This window comes from Tursiops truncatus, chromosome 21 (assembly GCF_011762595.2).
Source record: "Tursiops truncatus isolate mTurTru1 chromosome 21, mTurTru1.mat.Y, whole genome shotgun sequence".
NCBI lineage: Eukaryota > Metazoa > Chordata > Mammalia > Artiodactyla > Delphinidae > Tursiops > Tursiops truncatus.
Window position 1 is genome coordinate 29,384,203 of NC_047054.1, and position 17,661 is coordinate 29,401,863.

The window sequence follows — 17,661 nt, forward strand, 5'->3', positions numbered from 1 at the left end:
TTCATTCCTTTTTTTAAACGACAGGAGAATGCTCATTTACTAAATTAGATGTAATACCATTGGTATGTTAGACAAAATCAAAGATCAGATTTTACTACCTCAGTCTCCTGACAGAAGACAAAACCAATGTGAAATTGCATGGTTTTATGAAACCACACACTTGAACATCATTTGCTTGTGGCCAGGTTCCTTTTTAAGATTTGTCTTCAGGTTTTATCTCTTTAGGGGAAAAAACTATCTGATTCCTATTTATTAAGTCACTGGACAGATTGTGAGGTGGTAAGGATAGATTATGAGGTGTTCATGATGATGACCTGTCTCAGGGTAGATTCCAGCCTTTATACTCAGGAATTCTCTGCCTTTTATCTTTTTAGGGCTGTATTCTTCTCAAATGATTAAGGAGGGCCGTCCACTTTTATGGGTGGGGAGTCTTCATGTACCTTCCTGGTCAGGTGAAAGATGTGGGCTAACAAATCTGATGTTGATGGATCTCCATTAAAACAGCTTTTTTCCCCTCTTTGCTCTCCTACTCCAAGGATTCCTCATACCCCTATAGCCAATCAGATCAAGGCATGAACCGGCACAACCTTCCTTGCAGTGTCCATGTCCATCAGTACGAGTCCTCGGGAACAGTGAACAATGATAATTCAGAGCTCTTGGATTCCCAAGTCCAATATACTGCTGAGCCTCAGCTGTATGGTAATGCCACCAACGAGCATCCCAGCAATCAAGATCAGAGTCATAATCTTCCTGAAGAGTGTTTATCTTCAGATGAAGGGACTCCCCCAAGTATTAAAAAAATCATACATGTGCTGGAGAAGGTCCAGTATCTTGAGCAAGAAGTAGAAGAGTTTGTAGGGAAAAAGACAGACAAAGCATACTGGCTTTTGGAAGAAATGCTAACCAAGGAACTTTTGGAACTGGATTCAGTTGAAACTGGGGGCCAGGACTCTGTCCGGCAGGCCAGGAAAGAGGCTGTTTGTAAAATCCAGGCCATACTGGAAAAATTGGAAAAAAAAGGATTATGAAGGGATTTAGAACAAAGGGGAAGCCTGTTACTAACTTGACCAAAGAACTCTTGATTTTGGTTAACTACCCTCTTTTTGAAATGCCTGTTGAGGAGAAGAAGCAATACATTCCAACTTTCCTTTGATATAAAACTTGAAAAACTGGTAAAGGACATGGAAGAACAGTTGGGTTATGAGTTGTTTTCAGTTTTCAGACCAATGAATGTAATAGGAAGCTATGGAGTTATCAGTATTGCCAAGTAGACTCACCCCTTAAGAAATTTATGGGTATCTGCAAGCTGCTTCTTATCAGCAGGAGGGAAATCCATCTTATGTAACAGGCTTATCAGAAACCTACCGGATAAGACTGGATGTTGTCTGAGACAAACAGGCTCTGTTTTTTTAAACATCTGGATTACTTGTCACATTTTTGTACATTGTGACTGCTTTCACCGTACACTATGTGTGTAAATTATAGCTTGGACTTCAGCCTTCTTGGACCTCTGTTTTGTTTTGTTACTTGTAGTTCACAAATATAGTGTTATTCTCTACTTCTTGGTACATTTTGTAGTAATATGTTTAATATAATTACTCAAGAGACTATACTGACAGCCAGATAGTATGGCAGTTCTGGATGAATTTATATCTTTTCACCACTTGAATATATTGCACTGTGTAGTGAGTTCCTGAGGTAGATTGTCTCCTTTTTTGTATAGATCATTAGGTTAGAGTTTTACCACTTGTATTTTTCATGTTACTATTGGAAGGTTAATTTGGAAATGGCATGGGTATAGGAATGAAAATGGGGCTATTTCCTTTTTTGCTGTCTTAATCGTATTTGGATGAAGAGCCACTTTAAAATTTCCTTTCTTCCCCCTTAATTATCTTTTTACTACAGCTGCTTGCATATGGAGCAGTGTGATGAACACAGATTAAAAATTAAATGCCACAGCACGTAGAAATAATAACTGCAAAAGTAACTGCAAAAGTAATAAATACAACCATTTGGGAATGCTGTTCTCCATCTAAAATATTAGCTTCACCATCAGGATCCCTATGAGGAGATTCCAGCTCAGTGTATCTGCTCAGTTTACAGTAAGAAACGACGACGGTAAAAGAGGATTCATGCTCAGGGAATGAATCAGCCATAGCTAGAGTGGGAAATCGTGTTCTTCCTTTAAAGGTAGATTTGATGTTTATCTTTGTTTCCCTAGAATAAATTGTATAGACAGTATTGCCTATTTTATAAAAAAGATGTTTACCATCACTAATAACAGTCATTTTAGAGCCAGATTTAAGGAAGGGATGTTGAAAGGGTCTTAGCTGGATTTGCTCGGGTAGCTCTATGCTATCATGTAGAAGAGACTTAGGTAGATAACTTACTTTTTTCATCTGAAGTGAGTTCCAGTATGCAGTATCTGTTATTGGAAAAACTGCTGTTTCTTAATAAGATATCCAAGTGATTTTTTTTTTCTTGACTGCCAGGCCTATTAACAAGAAAATAAATCCACCAGCCATCTCCTCTCCTTATAAAAAAAAACCAATACAAACATATTATATGACGAGAAAAAGTAAAGTAAAAATACTGGCCGGGCCTTAGGTTGGTATGACTGATTTTATGAGATAATATGGTGACAATTTTATTCTAGGATTTTTATTTTTGGCCTAATATAGGAATGTTACAAAAGGCTTTTCTATGAAAATTTAAAAGTTGTACTTTAAATATTTAGAAGGGGGAGAACCTTAAAGCTAAGTTAACATAAACCAGTGAGACAATGGCTAATACAGGAGAGAACACTATTTTTTAACTGAGTGCCCAAGATACCAATTTCCCTGAGGTCTTGATTTTTTTAATCTATAAATCATACATTATACACACACACATATATATGTGTGTGTGTATGTTTTTTAACAGTTTTTTTTTTTAGTTTTGAGATAATTTTAGACCTCCTGAAGAGTTGCAAAAACAGCGGTTTCTGTATACTCTTCGCTCACTTTCCCTTTGTATTAACATCTTACATAGCTGTAGAACATTTGTCAAGTTAAGAAATTAGCCTTGATATAATGCTATTAACTAAAGTAGAGAGTTTTGAAAGTAGGGATTTTCTAGTCTTTTCACTAATGTCCTTTCACTGTTTCAGGATCCAATCCAGGATCCTGCCTCGCATTTAGTTGTCATGTCATCATAGCGTCCTCCGATCTGTGACAGTGTATCTTGACACCTGATGCGGTAATGTATTTCTGGTGTTATTAACCTTAGCCACTACCTGAGGTGGCGTCTGCTAGGATTCTCTGCTGTAAACTTACTATGTTTTCCTTTGTAATGACTGAATGTTTGCTAGAGATAATGTGAGCTATGCAAATGTCCTGTTTCTGCTTAAACTTTTGCCCACTCATTTTTGTATCCACTGGCAGATCTTGCTTGTTACTACTGTGGTGTTCGAATGTGACTTTGTTTCTCTTATTCCTTCTACATGTATTAGTTGGATTCTTTCTGTAAGGGAGGGCTATTGCTTCTGGATTTATAATTTTAATTATAATAAGATATTCAGGGTAAGTACAGACTTAGAACTTAAAGGTGTAAACCATGTTAAAATGATTCCAAATGCCAATGTCAAGGAAAGGAAAACTAAATTGCAACCTGTGCCAGAAAATATAGTGAATATAAGAAGGAAAATAGTATTCATTTTTTGTGGATCTGATTCAGTTCTTGACTTAGTATTGACTCTTGACTGAATTCAAATTTTTTTTGGTATTTCACATCTGGACTTTTAAAAAGTGTCTAAGTTTAATATTACTTTGGGGATAATTTCTGTCACAATCTTGAATAAAGTTATCCAGATCTGGCATGTTAAACACAGCTATGTTCTCTATAATAAGCCACTATTGTTCCAAATATAAACGCCAATGTAAATATTTAGATGAATTTAAGTCCCAATGAAGTATTAGCAGGATGGGCTGGTCTCTACATTGTTGGTGGGGAATTCTTTTAAGAATTGAAAGAATGGGGTTTTGAAAACAGTTTTGTAGTTGGTTAATGTAATACCATTAGAGGTGGGAAGATTTTTTTTTAAGTTGAAGAATATAGATTAAATTGGCGTTAAAAAAAGTTTTGGGGGGGGATGGATACTTGAGGACTGGAGTTTTTCACCTTTTTTTCTTTTTAAAAAAGTTATGAGTTTGAAGACTCAAATAATTCTATGGAAGTTAGCAGTTTAAAGAGTCAATTCTGGGACTTCCTGGCGGTCCAGTGGTTAAGACTTTACCTTCCAATGCAGGGGGTGTGGGTTTGACCCCGAGTCTGGGAGCTAAGATCCCACGTGCCTCGCAGCCAAAAAACCAAAACATAAAACGGAAGCAATATTGTAACAGATTCAGTAAAGACTTTATAAAAATGGTCCACATCAAAAAAAAAAAATCTTTAAAAAAAGTCGATTCTATGAAAAGGATCACTCTTCGGTTCCACTCCCATTTTTCCTTCTACAAAAGTAACTACTTTCAATTGAGTTTTTTAAAAAAATTATCTCCATATTTTTTAAATTACACAGTTGTATTGCTCCCTTTTGATTTATCAATTTTAGGTCATTTCTACTGATTTTCTGTTGTAGAGGATGAAGGTTAGGTCTCTGCCTCTACCATACACACATCCCAGCTCTGATCCCTCCAGTTTCTCAATCGACTTACATGGTAATTCTGTTGTACGTTATTATACTATGTAAATGCTGCCCAGAGCTCAGTCATGCAGTAAATTGCTTACTTTTCTTTTCCTGAACAACTCCTTGTTTTCTCTGGAATGAATCATTTGTCATACTTATTTTGTTTGCCTATGTGCTTATGACTGATTTGGCCTCAAACCCTCCATCATTTGTCTAAATCTTCTCTTAAGATGCTCAGACATGTTTTATCAATTTTAGGCTCCTGAAGACGCGTTCCTGGAGCCCTCTGCCTGCAGCACTTGTATGTTCCTGGTGCATACTTTCATTCTGGTGTCTTCTGTTCATCCTGGGGATTCTCTCCACCCCTTCTGTTGGATTCCTTTTTTCCATAGCCTGTGTCTTTCTCTTTCTCAGTTTATTCCCTCATTTTGGTAGAGCATGTTCCCCAGTAGCTTCCTGGAAAAGGGTGCATAGGAAGTAATTTTTTTCCATCTGGCATATTTGAAAATGTGTTTTCATGATCCTTTGTTTAAAACTTAGTGTTTCTTCCTGGAAGCTTGTAGGATATTTTTGTCCCCTCTACAGTACAGTGTTGGTATGGGTCTGTTTTTGTCCACTTTGCTGGGCACATTTCGTTCTGGAAACTCCTGCCCTTAAGCCCTGTAACATTTTCTTGAGTTTTGTTTGTTTGTTTCTTTTCCTCCTCTGCTACCCTAATCTCTGTTACATCTTTCTAGAATTCCTACTGTTTCTGTTATAGATCTCTTAGACTGGTTCTTTGATTTACTTATCTTTTCACTTTCATTTTTTGCCTTTTTGCTGTACTTTGTGGGGGATTTACTCACCTTTATCTTCCAACTCCACTGAATTTTGTTTCATCTATCATATTTTTAGTTTCTAGGAATTTTTTTGTGCTCTGTGTTCTCTATGGGATTCTGCTCTTGTTTGTGGGTGTAGCATCTTATATCTCTGAGGATATTAATGATAATTTCTTGATTTTTTTCTTCTCAAATTTCCTACAAAGTTGCGTTTTCCTTTCTTTTTCAATCTCCATCTTTTTCATGTTAGAGATAGTTTTCAGATGTCTATTACTTCTTGGTTGTGTTTTTTACAGCGTTGTTATACTGGAGACCCCAAATTGCTTCTAGAAAATGCTTCCTGACTATTCTGTTTATTATTTTTTCATAATCTTTCTTGGATGGAATAGCTATTTTGAGTTGAAGTTGAGAAGGGAGGATTATCTGGATAATTTTTACTCCTCTGTGAAGATAGGAGGGTTTTATACTCTATGTGGCTTTTCTCATCAGGAGTGGTGGGCAGTAGCACATTTGTTGTAATAAAATGTTAGGCAGAGGAGATGCCAGCTGCTGAGAAGGGAGGATTTAGGGGTTTCTGAGATCAGGGCACATTTTCTGTAGCCAACTTTTTTTATTTATTTATTTTTTTGCAGTATGTGGGCCTCTCACTGTTGTGGCCTCTCCCTTTGCGGAGCACAGGCTCTGGACACGCAGGCTCAACGGCCATGGCTCACGGGCCCAGCCGCTCCGCAGCATGTGGGATCTTCCCGGACCGGGGCACGAACCCGTGTCCCTTGCATCAGCAGGCGGACTCTCAACCACTGCGCCACCAGGGAAGCCCTGTAGCCAACTTTTAAATGTTCTTTTATTTTGCAATCTATACCTTATCCTGATAAGCTAATGCCAAGGGTAGTATTGCCAGATAAAATATAGGACCCTCAGTTACATTTGAATTTCAGATAAACAACAAGTCACCTTTTAGTATCAGTGTGTTCCACATATGGCATGGGACATAATGATACTAAAAATGATTGTTTTTCTGAAATCCAAGATAACTAGGAGTACAGACATCCGTCAGTATCCGTGGGATTGGTTCCAGGACCCCGCCGTGGATACCAAAGTCCATGGATGCTCAAGTCCCTTATATAAAATGTTGTAGTATTGCATAAAACCTGTGCATATCCTCCCATATACTTTAAGTCATCTCTAGACTAGTTATAATACCTAATACAATGTAAATGCTGTGTAAGTAGGTGTGAATACAATGTAGATACTATGTAAATAGTTGCCGGGTATGCAGCAAATTCAAGTTTTTGGAACTTTCCTGAATTCTTTTTCTTTCCAAATACTGTCAGTCCATAGTTGGTTGAGTCCGTGAATGTGGAACCCATCGATAGGAGTACCAACTGTATTGCATTATTTATATATTTATTTTTTTGGCCATGCCACATGGCTTGTGGGATTTTAGTTTCCTGACAAGGGATTGAACCCAGCCCTCAGCAGTGAGAGTGCGGGGTCCTAACCAGTGGACTGCCAGGGAATTCCCTATATTGTATTTTTTTCATTAAAGTTTTTATTTTGAGATAATTGTAAATTCACATGCAGTTTTATGAAATAATTCAGAGCTTTCCTGTACCCTTTACCCAGTTTCCCTCAATGGTAACATCTTGTAAAACTTTACTGTGATGTCACCGCCAGGATATTGACATTGATATGGTCAAGATACAGAACAGTCCCGTCACCATGACTCTCCTCCTGTTGACCTTTCACAGCCGCACCTGCTTCTCCTTTCCCACCATGCTAAACCCCTGGCAACCACTAATCTGTTCTCCATTTCTAAATTTTGTCCTTTTGAGAATGCTGTATAAATAGTATTGTATAGTATGTAACCATTAGAGATTGTTTTTTTTTTTTTTTCCATTCAGCATAACTCTCTTGACATTCATCCAAGTTGTTTCCTGTATCTGTAGTTCTTTTTTATTGCTAAGTAGTAGTCTATGATATGGATGTACCACAGTTTGTTCAACCATTCACCTCTTGAAGGATGTATGGGTTGTTTCCAGTTTGGGCTATTATGAATAAAGCTGCTATGTACATTCATGTACAGGTTTTTGTGTGGACATAGTTTTCATTTCTTTGGGATAAATGCCCAGGAGTATAGTTCTGGGTCATATGAAAGTTGCATGTTTAATTTTTTGGAAACTACCAAACTATTCTAGAGTGGCTGTACCATTTTACATTCCCACCAGCAATGTATGAGTCTCTCTGCATTCTTGCCAGTATTTGGTGGTGTCACTATTTTTTATTTTAACCATTCTGATGGGTAGGTAGGTAGTGATATCTCATTGTGCTTTAATTTGCATTTCCTTAATGGTTAATGATGTTGAACATCTTTTCATGTGCTTATTTGCCATCTGTGTATTCTCTTCTGTAAAATGTCTGTGTGTGTCTTTTGCCCACTTGCTAACTGGGTTTATTTTAATAGACTTCTTATTGTAGAGTACTTTAGATGTACAGAAAAATTGTGATGATACTACAGAGCTCCCATATACCCCACACCCTGTTATGAACACCTTAAATCAGTGTTGTACGTTTGTCATAATTAATGGATCAGTATTGATACATTCTTGTTGACTAAAGTTCATACTTTATCCAGATTTCCTTTGGTTTTACCTAACACCGTTTTCCTTTTCCAGGATGCCATTCGGGATACCGTATTACATTTAGTCATCATTATCTCCTTAGGAACCTCTTAGCTGTGCCGGTTTCTCAGACTTTCCTTGTTTGTTTTTTCGGTTTTTTTTTTTTTTTTTTTTGGCCACGCTGCATGGCTTGTGGGATCTCAGTTCCCCAACCAGGGATTGGATCTGGGCCATGGCAGTGAAAGCCTGGAATCCTAACCACTAGGCCACCAGGGAATGCCCATGACTTTCCTTGTTTCTGATGAGTTTGCTAGCCTTGAGGAGTACAGGTCAGATATTTTGTAGAATGCCCCTCAACTGGGATTTGTCTGGTGCTTTTCTCATAATTACACTGGGGCTTGGATTTGGGGGAGGAAGACCACAGAGGTAAGTGCCCTTTCTCATCATATATCAAATGTATTTACTATCTACATAGCTCATACTGTTGATGTTAACCTTCATCACCTGGCTGAGGTAGAGTCTGTCAGGTTTCTCCACTACACAGTTACTATTTCTTTTTTCCCCCTTTTCATACTGTATTCTTTGGAAGTCCCCATTTGCAGCTCCACACTTACGGGATGGGGAGTTATCCTCCATGTCGGTGAGGGTGTTTATCTATGTTAATTCTTTAGAATTTACGTGCAAGGTAGATTTGGTCATTCTCTCCCATTTATTTATTTGTTTAATCAGTCATTTATATCCGTGTGGACCCATAGATATTTATTTTATACTTGTGTTATGATCTAATGCTACTTTATTTATTTATTTATTTATTTATGCCGTACGCAGGCCTCTCACTGTTGTGGCCCCTCCCGTTGCGGAGCACAGGCTCCGGACGCGCAGGTTCAGCGGCCATGGCTCACGGGCCCAGCCGCTCCGTGGCATGTGGTATCTTCCCGGACTGGGGCACGAACCCATGTCCCCTGCATCGGCAGGCGGACTCTCAACCACTGTGCCACCAGGGAAGCCCTACCTTATTTATTTTGTTGCTCAGAATGTCTTGCTTTGGCCATTGGGAGCTCTTTCAGTTGTGTCCTTTTGACACACCCCCATGATTGTGGGGGCTTTTTCTTTTTGGAGCCCTCCTCACTTTCTGGCACTACATGATTCTTCAGGCTCATCCTGCATATTTCCTGTTCCAGCGCTAGAACCATTTGCTCCTCCAAGAAGCCCTGGTCCCTCTTATTGAAGAATGATATTGATTGTTTGTCTTTTCACTGCTGAGTTTTAAGAATTCTGTGTGTTTTCTAGATACTGGTCTTTTGTCAGATTGGTGCTTTGCAAGTATTTTATCCCAGTCTGTCGCTTGTCTTTTCATCCTCTTTACAGAGTTTTTCACAGAGCAAAAGTTTTTAATTTTGATGCAATCCTATTTATCAGTTTTTCCTCTTGAGAACTTTTGGTGTCAAGTCTCTAAGAACTCTTTGCTTACCCCCAGTTCCTGAAGATTTTCTCTTATTGTTTCCTAAAAGTGTTGTATTTAACTTTTGCATTTGCTACATTTACATATGCTCAATTCGACAACCCTAGCCAAGAGGAAACCTTGGCTTGATGGAAACCTCCAGGGGCCCAAGGAGACACCTTGCTGCACAGCTTCAACTGAAGTTATCAGCTCAAAACAGTCTTCATTGAAGTGAGACAGAGGCAAATCACTTGCCTCAAAGTGGGGAAAAAAAAATCTAAGATTATTCAGCTTGAGGGCAGGAACTATTCAGTTGTGGCTATAAAGTAATAAAATGCATTTTTATGAATGGTTTATGGACTTATAAAACTCACCAACTTTGGGCTGGAAGAGAACGTCACACTGATGTCTCTATGGTTCCTCTAGTTCTAACATTCTTTTATAAACAAAGTAAGTGGTACTTGCCGCACAGCAGCAGCCTGTATATTCTTGTTTAAAATGTAGATTCATGACCCCTCTGATTAACTATCTTGGGTTTGGACCTGAAATTTAAAGAATCTACTTAGCATACCCTTCTATTCATTAGAGTTTGAGAATCACTGTCACAGCCTGGCCTTGTTATTTTATTGTCAGATCATCAGAAACAACTGCGGAGTTCTCTCAACTTTTGATGCCGATGTGTCCACCAGGGGTTGAGAACTTCTGTCTCCAAAAACTATGTATCCTCGTAGCACCTAATGCCTTGATAGGCACTCAACACAATACCTTTTGATGCCTAACAATTATTCCGACTTTAGATGTGAAATCCAGTTGTTTCATGACCCTTAGACTGTTGCTTTTGCTCTTTAGGCAGCTTACTGGCCATTAGCATTATCTTTTGCACTGGAGCATGGAGTCAGCAAACTACCACCAGGGACCAAATTTAACCCACTGCCTGTTTTTGTAAATAAAGTTTTATTGGGACACAGCCACACCCAGTGGTTTACATACTGTCTCTGGCTGCTTTTGTGCTACAGCAAAACTGATTAGATGCCACAGAAACCTTACAGCCCACACAGCCTAAAATATCTATCTGGCCCTTTACAGAAGAAAGTTTGTTGTCTCCTGTGCTGGAGCATTGAAAGGGAAAAAATAGACTTTGTTTCCGATTTTACCTTTTAAGCCTTTTTCTGGTAAAAGATTTGATATACCACTGCAACAGCAATAGCCAGTGAAATTAACTGGTGGTTTCTTTCTTTTTTTAAAAGAAATTAATTTATTTTATTTATTTATTTTTGGCTGCGTTGGGTCTTCATGATGTGCGTGGGCTTTCTCTAGTTGCGGCGAGCGAGGGCTACTCTTCATCGCGGTGTGCGGGCTTCTCATTGCAGTGGCTTCTCTTGTTGCGGAGCACGGGCTGTAGGCACGCGGGCTTCAGTAGTTGTGGCACACAGGCTCTAGAGCACAGGCTCAGTAGTTGCGGCGCACGGGCTTAGTTGCTCCGCGGCATGTGGGATCTTCCCGGACCAGGGCTTGAACCCGTGTCCCCTGCATTGGCAGGCGGATTCTTAACCACTGTGCCACCAGGGAAGCCCAGCTGGTGGTTTTCTGAGAGATATCATCAGATATTCTCTCTTTCTGAAACTACCTACCTGCTGGGCCTTCTTGGAAACCTAGAATTTATACTTCTTAAGGCAGTGTTTCTCAAAGTGTGGATCTCATGCTGTCTGCATCCAAATCACCAAGAGGGCTTGTTTAGAATGCAGATTCCTGAATCCCACCGAAGACCTACTGAATGAGAGTTTCTGGAGGTATGACTGGACATGAGATTACTCCCTCTCTTGTAACTATTGGTGTATCTGGTCTCTGTTGTAGCAGTCAACGCGATATATTTCTTTTTTTTTTTGAGGTTTGAACCCAGAGTATTTATTGTCATGGGAATATGAAGAAATGTTCATATTCCTGTGCTTTTCTTTTTCTTTTTTTTTTTTACATATATCTCTTCTTTTTTGCATTTCCTTCCCTTTTAGGTCACCACAGAGCACCAAGTAGAGTTCTCTGGGCTGTACTGTAGGTTTTCATTAGTTGTCTGTTTTATACATAGTAGTGTATATGTGTCAATCCCAGTCTCCCAGTTCATCCCACCCCACCTCCCGTTCCCCCTTGGTGTCCATACATTTGCTCTCTACATCTGTGTTCAACAAGATATATTTATTTGTTTACCTGCCTGTGTTTCCTATTGAGCTGTGAACTCCTTCAGGGTAGGTATTGTGTTATTCATTGCTTTTGTATTCCAAGCCCCAGATTAGGCACATTTAATTGTTGTCGTTCTCAAAGGGTGGTCCATGGAGGCTGGGAGTCTCAGAGACCCCTTTAGGGGTCACAAGATCAAAACGGTTTTCTTAATTGTACCAGGACATGATTTGCCTTTTTTGCTATGCTGTTGACATTTGCACTGTTGATGGAAGAGCAATGGTGGGTAAAATTGCTGGCGCCTTACCAGGAATTAAGGCAGTGGAAACAAATTGTTCTACCAGTCACCGTATTGTCCACTGCCCTGAATTTGTAATAAAAACAGTGCCAGTTTCACTTAAGAATATACTTCATGAAGAGTAAAAATTATTAATTTTATTAACTCGTAACCCTTGAGTTCACACCTTTTTCACATTCTGTGTGACAAAATGATCAGTACGCAGGAAGCAATTCTGCGGGCTGAAGTACACTGGGGAAAAGCGTTCCTGGACCCAATTCCAGTGTGTGTGTAGAGGCCTCCACACACCAACAAGCAATTCTTACAGGCCAGACGTTCCCATGACTTCCTCCTTGGCTTCAGTTAACTTGCTAGCACGGCTCACAGAACTCAGGAAAACCCATTTATTTACTAGATTACCAGTTTATTATAAAAGGATATAAAACCACAGCCAGATGAATGATAGAGATACATAGGGCATGGCCTGGGGAGGGGGGGCAGACCTTCCGTTCCCTCTCCAGGTGCGCCACTCTCCCCAATCCTCACATGTTCCCCAACCTGGAAGCTCTCTGAACCTTGTCCTTTGGATTTTTAGTGAGGCTTCATTACAAAGGCATGACTCAGTCACTGGGCCGTTGGCAACGGATTCAATCTCCAGCCTAGAGGTTGGGCGTTGGGACTGAAAGGTCCCACCCTCTAACCACATGGTTGGCTCTCCTGGCAAGCAGCCACCCTCCTTCGGTGGGATCCAAAAGTCACTTTCTCTGAAGCGTTTTCAGGACCTGAGGACAAGAGACCAAATATTATCTCACTGCTTTTATAGCTCAGGAAAGTCCAAGGGTTTTGGGAGCTGTGAGCTAGGAGTTGTGAATTAATATATACATTCATCTGAATGACCAATATATTGCAGCTGGTCACTTGAGGAAAAAGCACGTGACATTATTTGACTTGGTAACTGAACTAGCTACTATTTTTTTTCATGGAACATCATTTTTAGTTGAAAGTGCAAACGACAGACAAACTGTGGCTATGCAGATTTAGGTATTTGGCAGAACTTTTCTAGAAAAAGTGAGATTGTTACTTCAAGGAAAACAACTGACAGTATTTGTTGCCAATAATGAAATTAGACCTTTACAGGAAAAAGGATTTTGGAAGACTTTATCTGCTATGAGCTTGACAGCTTCCTGATACTTAAAAGACTTCTAATTAGATTGGTGGTAATTAAAAAAATAGTGAAATACGTTAACATTTGAAAGGCTGCATAGCTCAGTGAACTGAAATTTTACAAATGACCTATGCATGATGTCATCAGTCATGCATGGGTAAAAGATCTATTCAAAGTGCAAGATAGACCAATGGTGGGGATTTTTTGTTTTTTTGCCGCACCTTGCGGCATGTGGAACTTCCCCGACCAGGGATCGAACCCACGCGCCCTGCAGCAGAAGCGCAGAGTCTTAACCGCCAGACTGCCAGGGAAGCCCAAGACCAATGGGTTTTAAAGTATCAGAGTACAAAAATTCACTAATGTGTTTTCAGATTCCACATTGCAACTAACTTTTAAGAACCTACCATTTGTTGAATTTTATTGTAGTAGTAAAAAGAATACTCCACAATTATCTGAAAAGGCCATTAAAAGATTCCTTCTTGGGCTTCCCTGGTGGCGCAGTGGTTGAGAGTCCGCCTGCCGATGCAGGGGATACGGGTTCGTGCCCTGGTCCGGGAAGATCCCACATGCCGCGGAGCGGCTGGGCCCAGTGAGCCATGGCCGCTGAGCCTGCGCGTCCGGAGCCTGTGCTCTGCAATGGGAGAGGCCACAACAGTGAGAGGCCCGCGTAACACAAAAAAAAAAAAAAAAAAAAGATTCCTTCTTTCTTCAACTACACAGTGGAGTGAGGCTGGATTTTCCTTATATACTTCAACCAAAACTAAAATTGTAACAGGTTGAATGCAGAGGCAGATATGAGAATCCAGTGGTTTTCTATCAAGCCAGACATTAAAGAAATTCACAAAAATGTAAAGCGATGTCATCCTTTTCTCTGGTTTTTAAACAATTATTTTGGAAACTAGTTATTTTTCTGTAAAAATATTTACATAAAATGGATTTTCTTATTTTTAGATGAATTAAATGTTTAAATTTCTCGGTTTTAACATCTAGTACAGTAAATAGTGGTAGATACAATCTACATAAACACTCTTTATAGAGTTCTCAATAATTAAAAGTATAAAGGGTCCTGAGACAAAAAAAGAAAATTGAGAACAGCTGGTATAGAGGCTGCAACAGGGATTTGGAGAAAGAAGGCCTAAATTCAAGTTCCCGTATCACTTAACTGCGATTTTAGGTAAGTTACTTAGGTGCAGGCTCTGAAGACAGACCTTGTGTTTACATTGGCTCCATCACTTGCTGGTAGTATGTGAGTCATTCTACCTCTGCAAATAGGGATAACCTACTTCACCAGGTTGCTGTGAGAATTAAATGGGATTATACTTGTCAAATGCTTACAGTTGTTACCTACAACATAGAGTTAAAAGCTAGCTACTGGTATTAGTTATATTAGCTAGTCATCTGACAGGATCCTAGAGGCTGGGGCACAGTCCTGGCTTTCTTCATCCCCTCTGTGTTACCGAACCCAGGTCCGGCTGCTTGCCGCTGGAAAGCCAATTCTCGAGAGATGAGTGTTGGTAGGAAGGGAAAGTTTGCTTTATTTTGGAGGCTGGCAACCGGGGGAGGGGGTGGACTCCTGTCCAAGAACCAACTCCCGACTGCTCTCAGGGGACAGGGGCTTTTAAAGGGAAGTTTCAGGGTTGCATAGGCAGGAGCAGAACAGCACAGTCAGTTCGGACAGTCATCGTGAAACCAGTAATGCGGTGGTCTGGTCAGCGTCATCTTGGTTGTTTTAAGAACAGTTAATCTTTAGTTCCAGGGTTTCCATTTCTTTGAGGCCAGTTCTTGGAATTGTGGCAGCTTATGTCATGGCTACAGTCTGGTCATCATGTAGTTAACTTCTTCCACCTGGTGGGGATTTCAGTATCTGTAAGACAGCTCACAGGATACGGCTCAGAATATTATCTATAGCCCTTGAGGGACTGAACGTCCTTGACTATGCTTAATGACTAAACTATTATTTGGTCTCCTTTGACTGTTTTCCTTTGTTTCTGCATTTTCTCACTTCTCTGATTAAACTTATTCTTTGGCTAAAGTTTTTCCACAGACAAAAGGCGGGCTGAGGACATGGGGTGAGGGGCAGGGACCGTGGGGTCCTGCTCCATTTCATCTGCAAAGAACAGAAGCTATTCAGGTGTTATAAATTTGAGAAGGTATAAGTAAACTTGTGGATAATTGTGTGTGGCTCTTAAACTGTAAGAGAATTAATCTGTTATTAAAAAATCCCTTTTAGTTTCCTTTTTCTCAGCTTTTGAAGAAATAACAAGACTGAAAAACATTCCCTGAACCCTTGCCCTATAATCTAGTTAGAAAATAGGGAAGTATTTTATTGCATGCCCGAAGGAATTGAAGTCTTCCAGAAAACTAAACAGGAGAGCTGGTAGGGCTACTACTTGGGGAATTCTTTTAACCTCTTGACCTCTGTTATGTCATCTTGCTGGACAAAAATATCTCATCTCCAACCCTCTTGCGGCTTTTGAATCCTGCCAAGCTCACCTCTACATCTTTTAAAGATATCTTTTTGGCAGCTTCTAAATCCCAATAAACGCAAAGGAGAGGGGCAAAGACCCAGAGACGATCTTTTGTTCCCTTGCAAATGCCAATGGTATCCGTTCTCAGCACCCAGAAGTGGAGGTCTGGGTAGACGCAACTACCGCCAGCGCCTGTCCTACTTCTCACTAAGGGCATGGCATCCCGGCGTCCCTGCACCATCCCGGCCCATGAGCAGGGTTAGCCAGGGTACCACCGGGTCAGAGGTCTGTTTTCCCATCTATTAAGTGGGGAGGCTGGGTCATCTTGAAGAACCTTGCTTTCACTGCAATTTGAAACGCTCTCCACCTATAACGTCTCATTCCTCATCCCTGCCTTCTAAATACCTGAGGCCTTGCACCCAGACCCCGCGCGCGGGTACCGAGCGGAGGGCGCGCCGCCGGCAACACCCGCGTGCCCAGCGCTCCGACCGCCAGCCCGCTCGGAGGCGCACATCTCGCGCGATTCCCTCCACCTCTCGCGACACTTCCCGCCAGCGCCCCTGCGGGCCTCCACGCCCCACTCGTTTCCTCCACGCAGCGGTCCCCGTCACCTCACCTTTGCTCTTGGCAACCTTGCCCGCTGCTCGGCCGCTGGGAGCGCGGCGGAGGCCTGTGTTGGGCGCGAGCCCGGCAGGGCCGCAAGCTCCGCCCTGCTCTGCTCCGCTCCGCCCCTCCTGGGCTCGCGGGGAAGGCCTCCTTTGGGGATATGTCGTAGCCCACTCAGCGAAGGCAGGAGAACTTGAAAGGCTGCGGGGCTGCAAGGTGAGTCTGCCGGGGCGCGTTGGGGGCGGCGGCCGGGCCCAGGGCTCCGACCGGCGTGCGGGTGGGAGGCACTGCGGGATGGAGATGCCAGGGGCAAAGGAGGACGCGACGCCCGAGGCAGGGAAGGGGGGCTGGGAGGACCAGCCCTGGCGGGGTGGGGGTGACAGCGGTTACAGGGACGCGGCCAGGGCCCCTTTTGCATCCACCGTGCCCGAAGGCACCGGGAAATTACCTTGTTTTCATCCACGCTCCGCTCCTCTCTGCGGGGCTGGACGCGGAACGGGGAGAGGTGTCCGCGAACCCTGAGGTCCCAGACCTGGGCTGCAGGAGGCCCGGGGTCGTGGGGAGAAGGGACACACAAAGTGGCGGAGGTAAATTCGTGCTGGGAAAAAAGATAAAGTGGCGGAAGCTGGAGAGCGTCCGCTCCGAGGGAGGCCGGGTGCTGCGGTCCCGCTGCGCTCGGTGCTGAGATAGCGATGGTCTTGCCCGCGCCCCTCCAAGGAGCCTGGGTTTACTTTCGACGTCTGCAGTGTTAGTCTCTGCGAGTGTTAAAGGGGCGGAAACACACAGGTCACGGTCTTCCTTGAGGGAAGGAGGCTTTTGAGGTCAGTTATTACTTTTCGTCTGAGACCTGGATGGTGCGAGTGGGTGCGCGCCTGCGCACAGTGGCCCCAAGCGAGGGTTCGCGTTTTCAGAATTTGTACCATAGTCTCTACTTAAGCACCCTTCAAGCATTGATAAAAAGTGACTGGTTCTTAAGTGAATAGTTTTATTTTCAGTAGTGTGATTCCAGTAGTCATGTAAATGTGTAATGACAAGGGCCCGGAGCCTAAAACCAGGCGTTATTAAGACGGAGTACGCGTTTTTGCCTTGGGACCAGACTTAGATTGGAAATTGGGGTAAAATTTTTTTTGCAGTCAAGATTTCGACCATGTGTTTCTTGTGATTCCAGTTTTGTTTAATTAAAACCATGCAGTTTTCTGAGAGGATTGGAAGATCAGTGCAAAGTGGTTGGTCTAACTATAAGAAGCGTTTTGTTTAAGGCCTCCTTCCTCCAAAAAAAAAAAAAAAACCCAAAAACAAAACCAAAAAAAGCTGTTAATTTATGTTATTTCTGTTTTAAATTATGTAGCCGCCTTAGTTTTTTTTCAGAAATGACTCCTTAAAAATGACCAGTTTTGTGTGTGAACAGTTACACTGTTAATAGAAGGAAA

The 17,661-nt window shown here is 41.7% G+C and overlaps 2 protein-coding genes and 1 long non-coding RNA gene across 6 annotated transcripts in view; 2 read left to right on the forward strand and 1 right to left on the reverse strand.

The window, feature by feature from the left end:
* BAG4 (BAG cochaperone 4) overlaps positions 1-7,569 on the forward strand; it is a 34,559-nt gene extending 26,990 nt beyond the window's left edge. For both annotated transcript variants that reach the window (XM_004311802.4, XM_004311804.4), the window contains one exon: positions 537-7,569. In XM_004311802.4, the coding sequence (XP_004311850.1) occupies positions 537-1,028 (492 nt within the window). In that variant the 3' untranslated portion in view covers positions 1,029-7,569. The remainder of the gene's footprint in view (positions 1-536) is intronic.
* Positions 7,570-12,637: 5,068 nt separating this feature from the next.
* LOC141277486 (uncharacterized) lies at positions 12,638-16,378 on the reverse strand. Its single transcript, XR_012328962.1, has 3 exons — positions 16,242-16,378; positions 13,562-15,002; positions 12,638-12,774 (listed from the first exon to the last, which is right to left on the reverse strand). It is a non-coding gene; the product is annotated as an uncharacterized lncRNA (long non-coding RNA).
* Positions 16,314-17,661, forward strand: part of DDHD2 (DDHD domain containing 2) — a 35,839-nt gene continuing 34,491 nt past the window's right edge. For all 3 annotated transcript variants that reach the window (XM_073798588.1, XM_019921304.3, XM_073798589.1), the window contains exon 1: positions 16,314-16,447. The gene's annotated coding sequence lies outside the window, so the exon portion shown is untranslated. The remainder of the gene's footprint in view (positions 16,448-17,661) is intronic.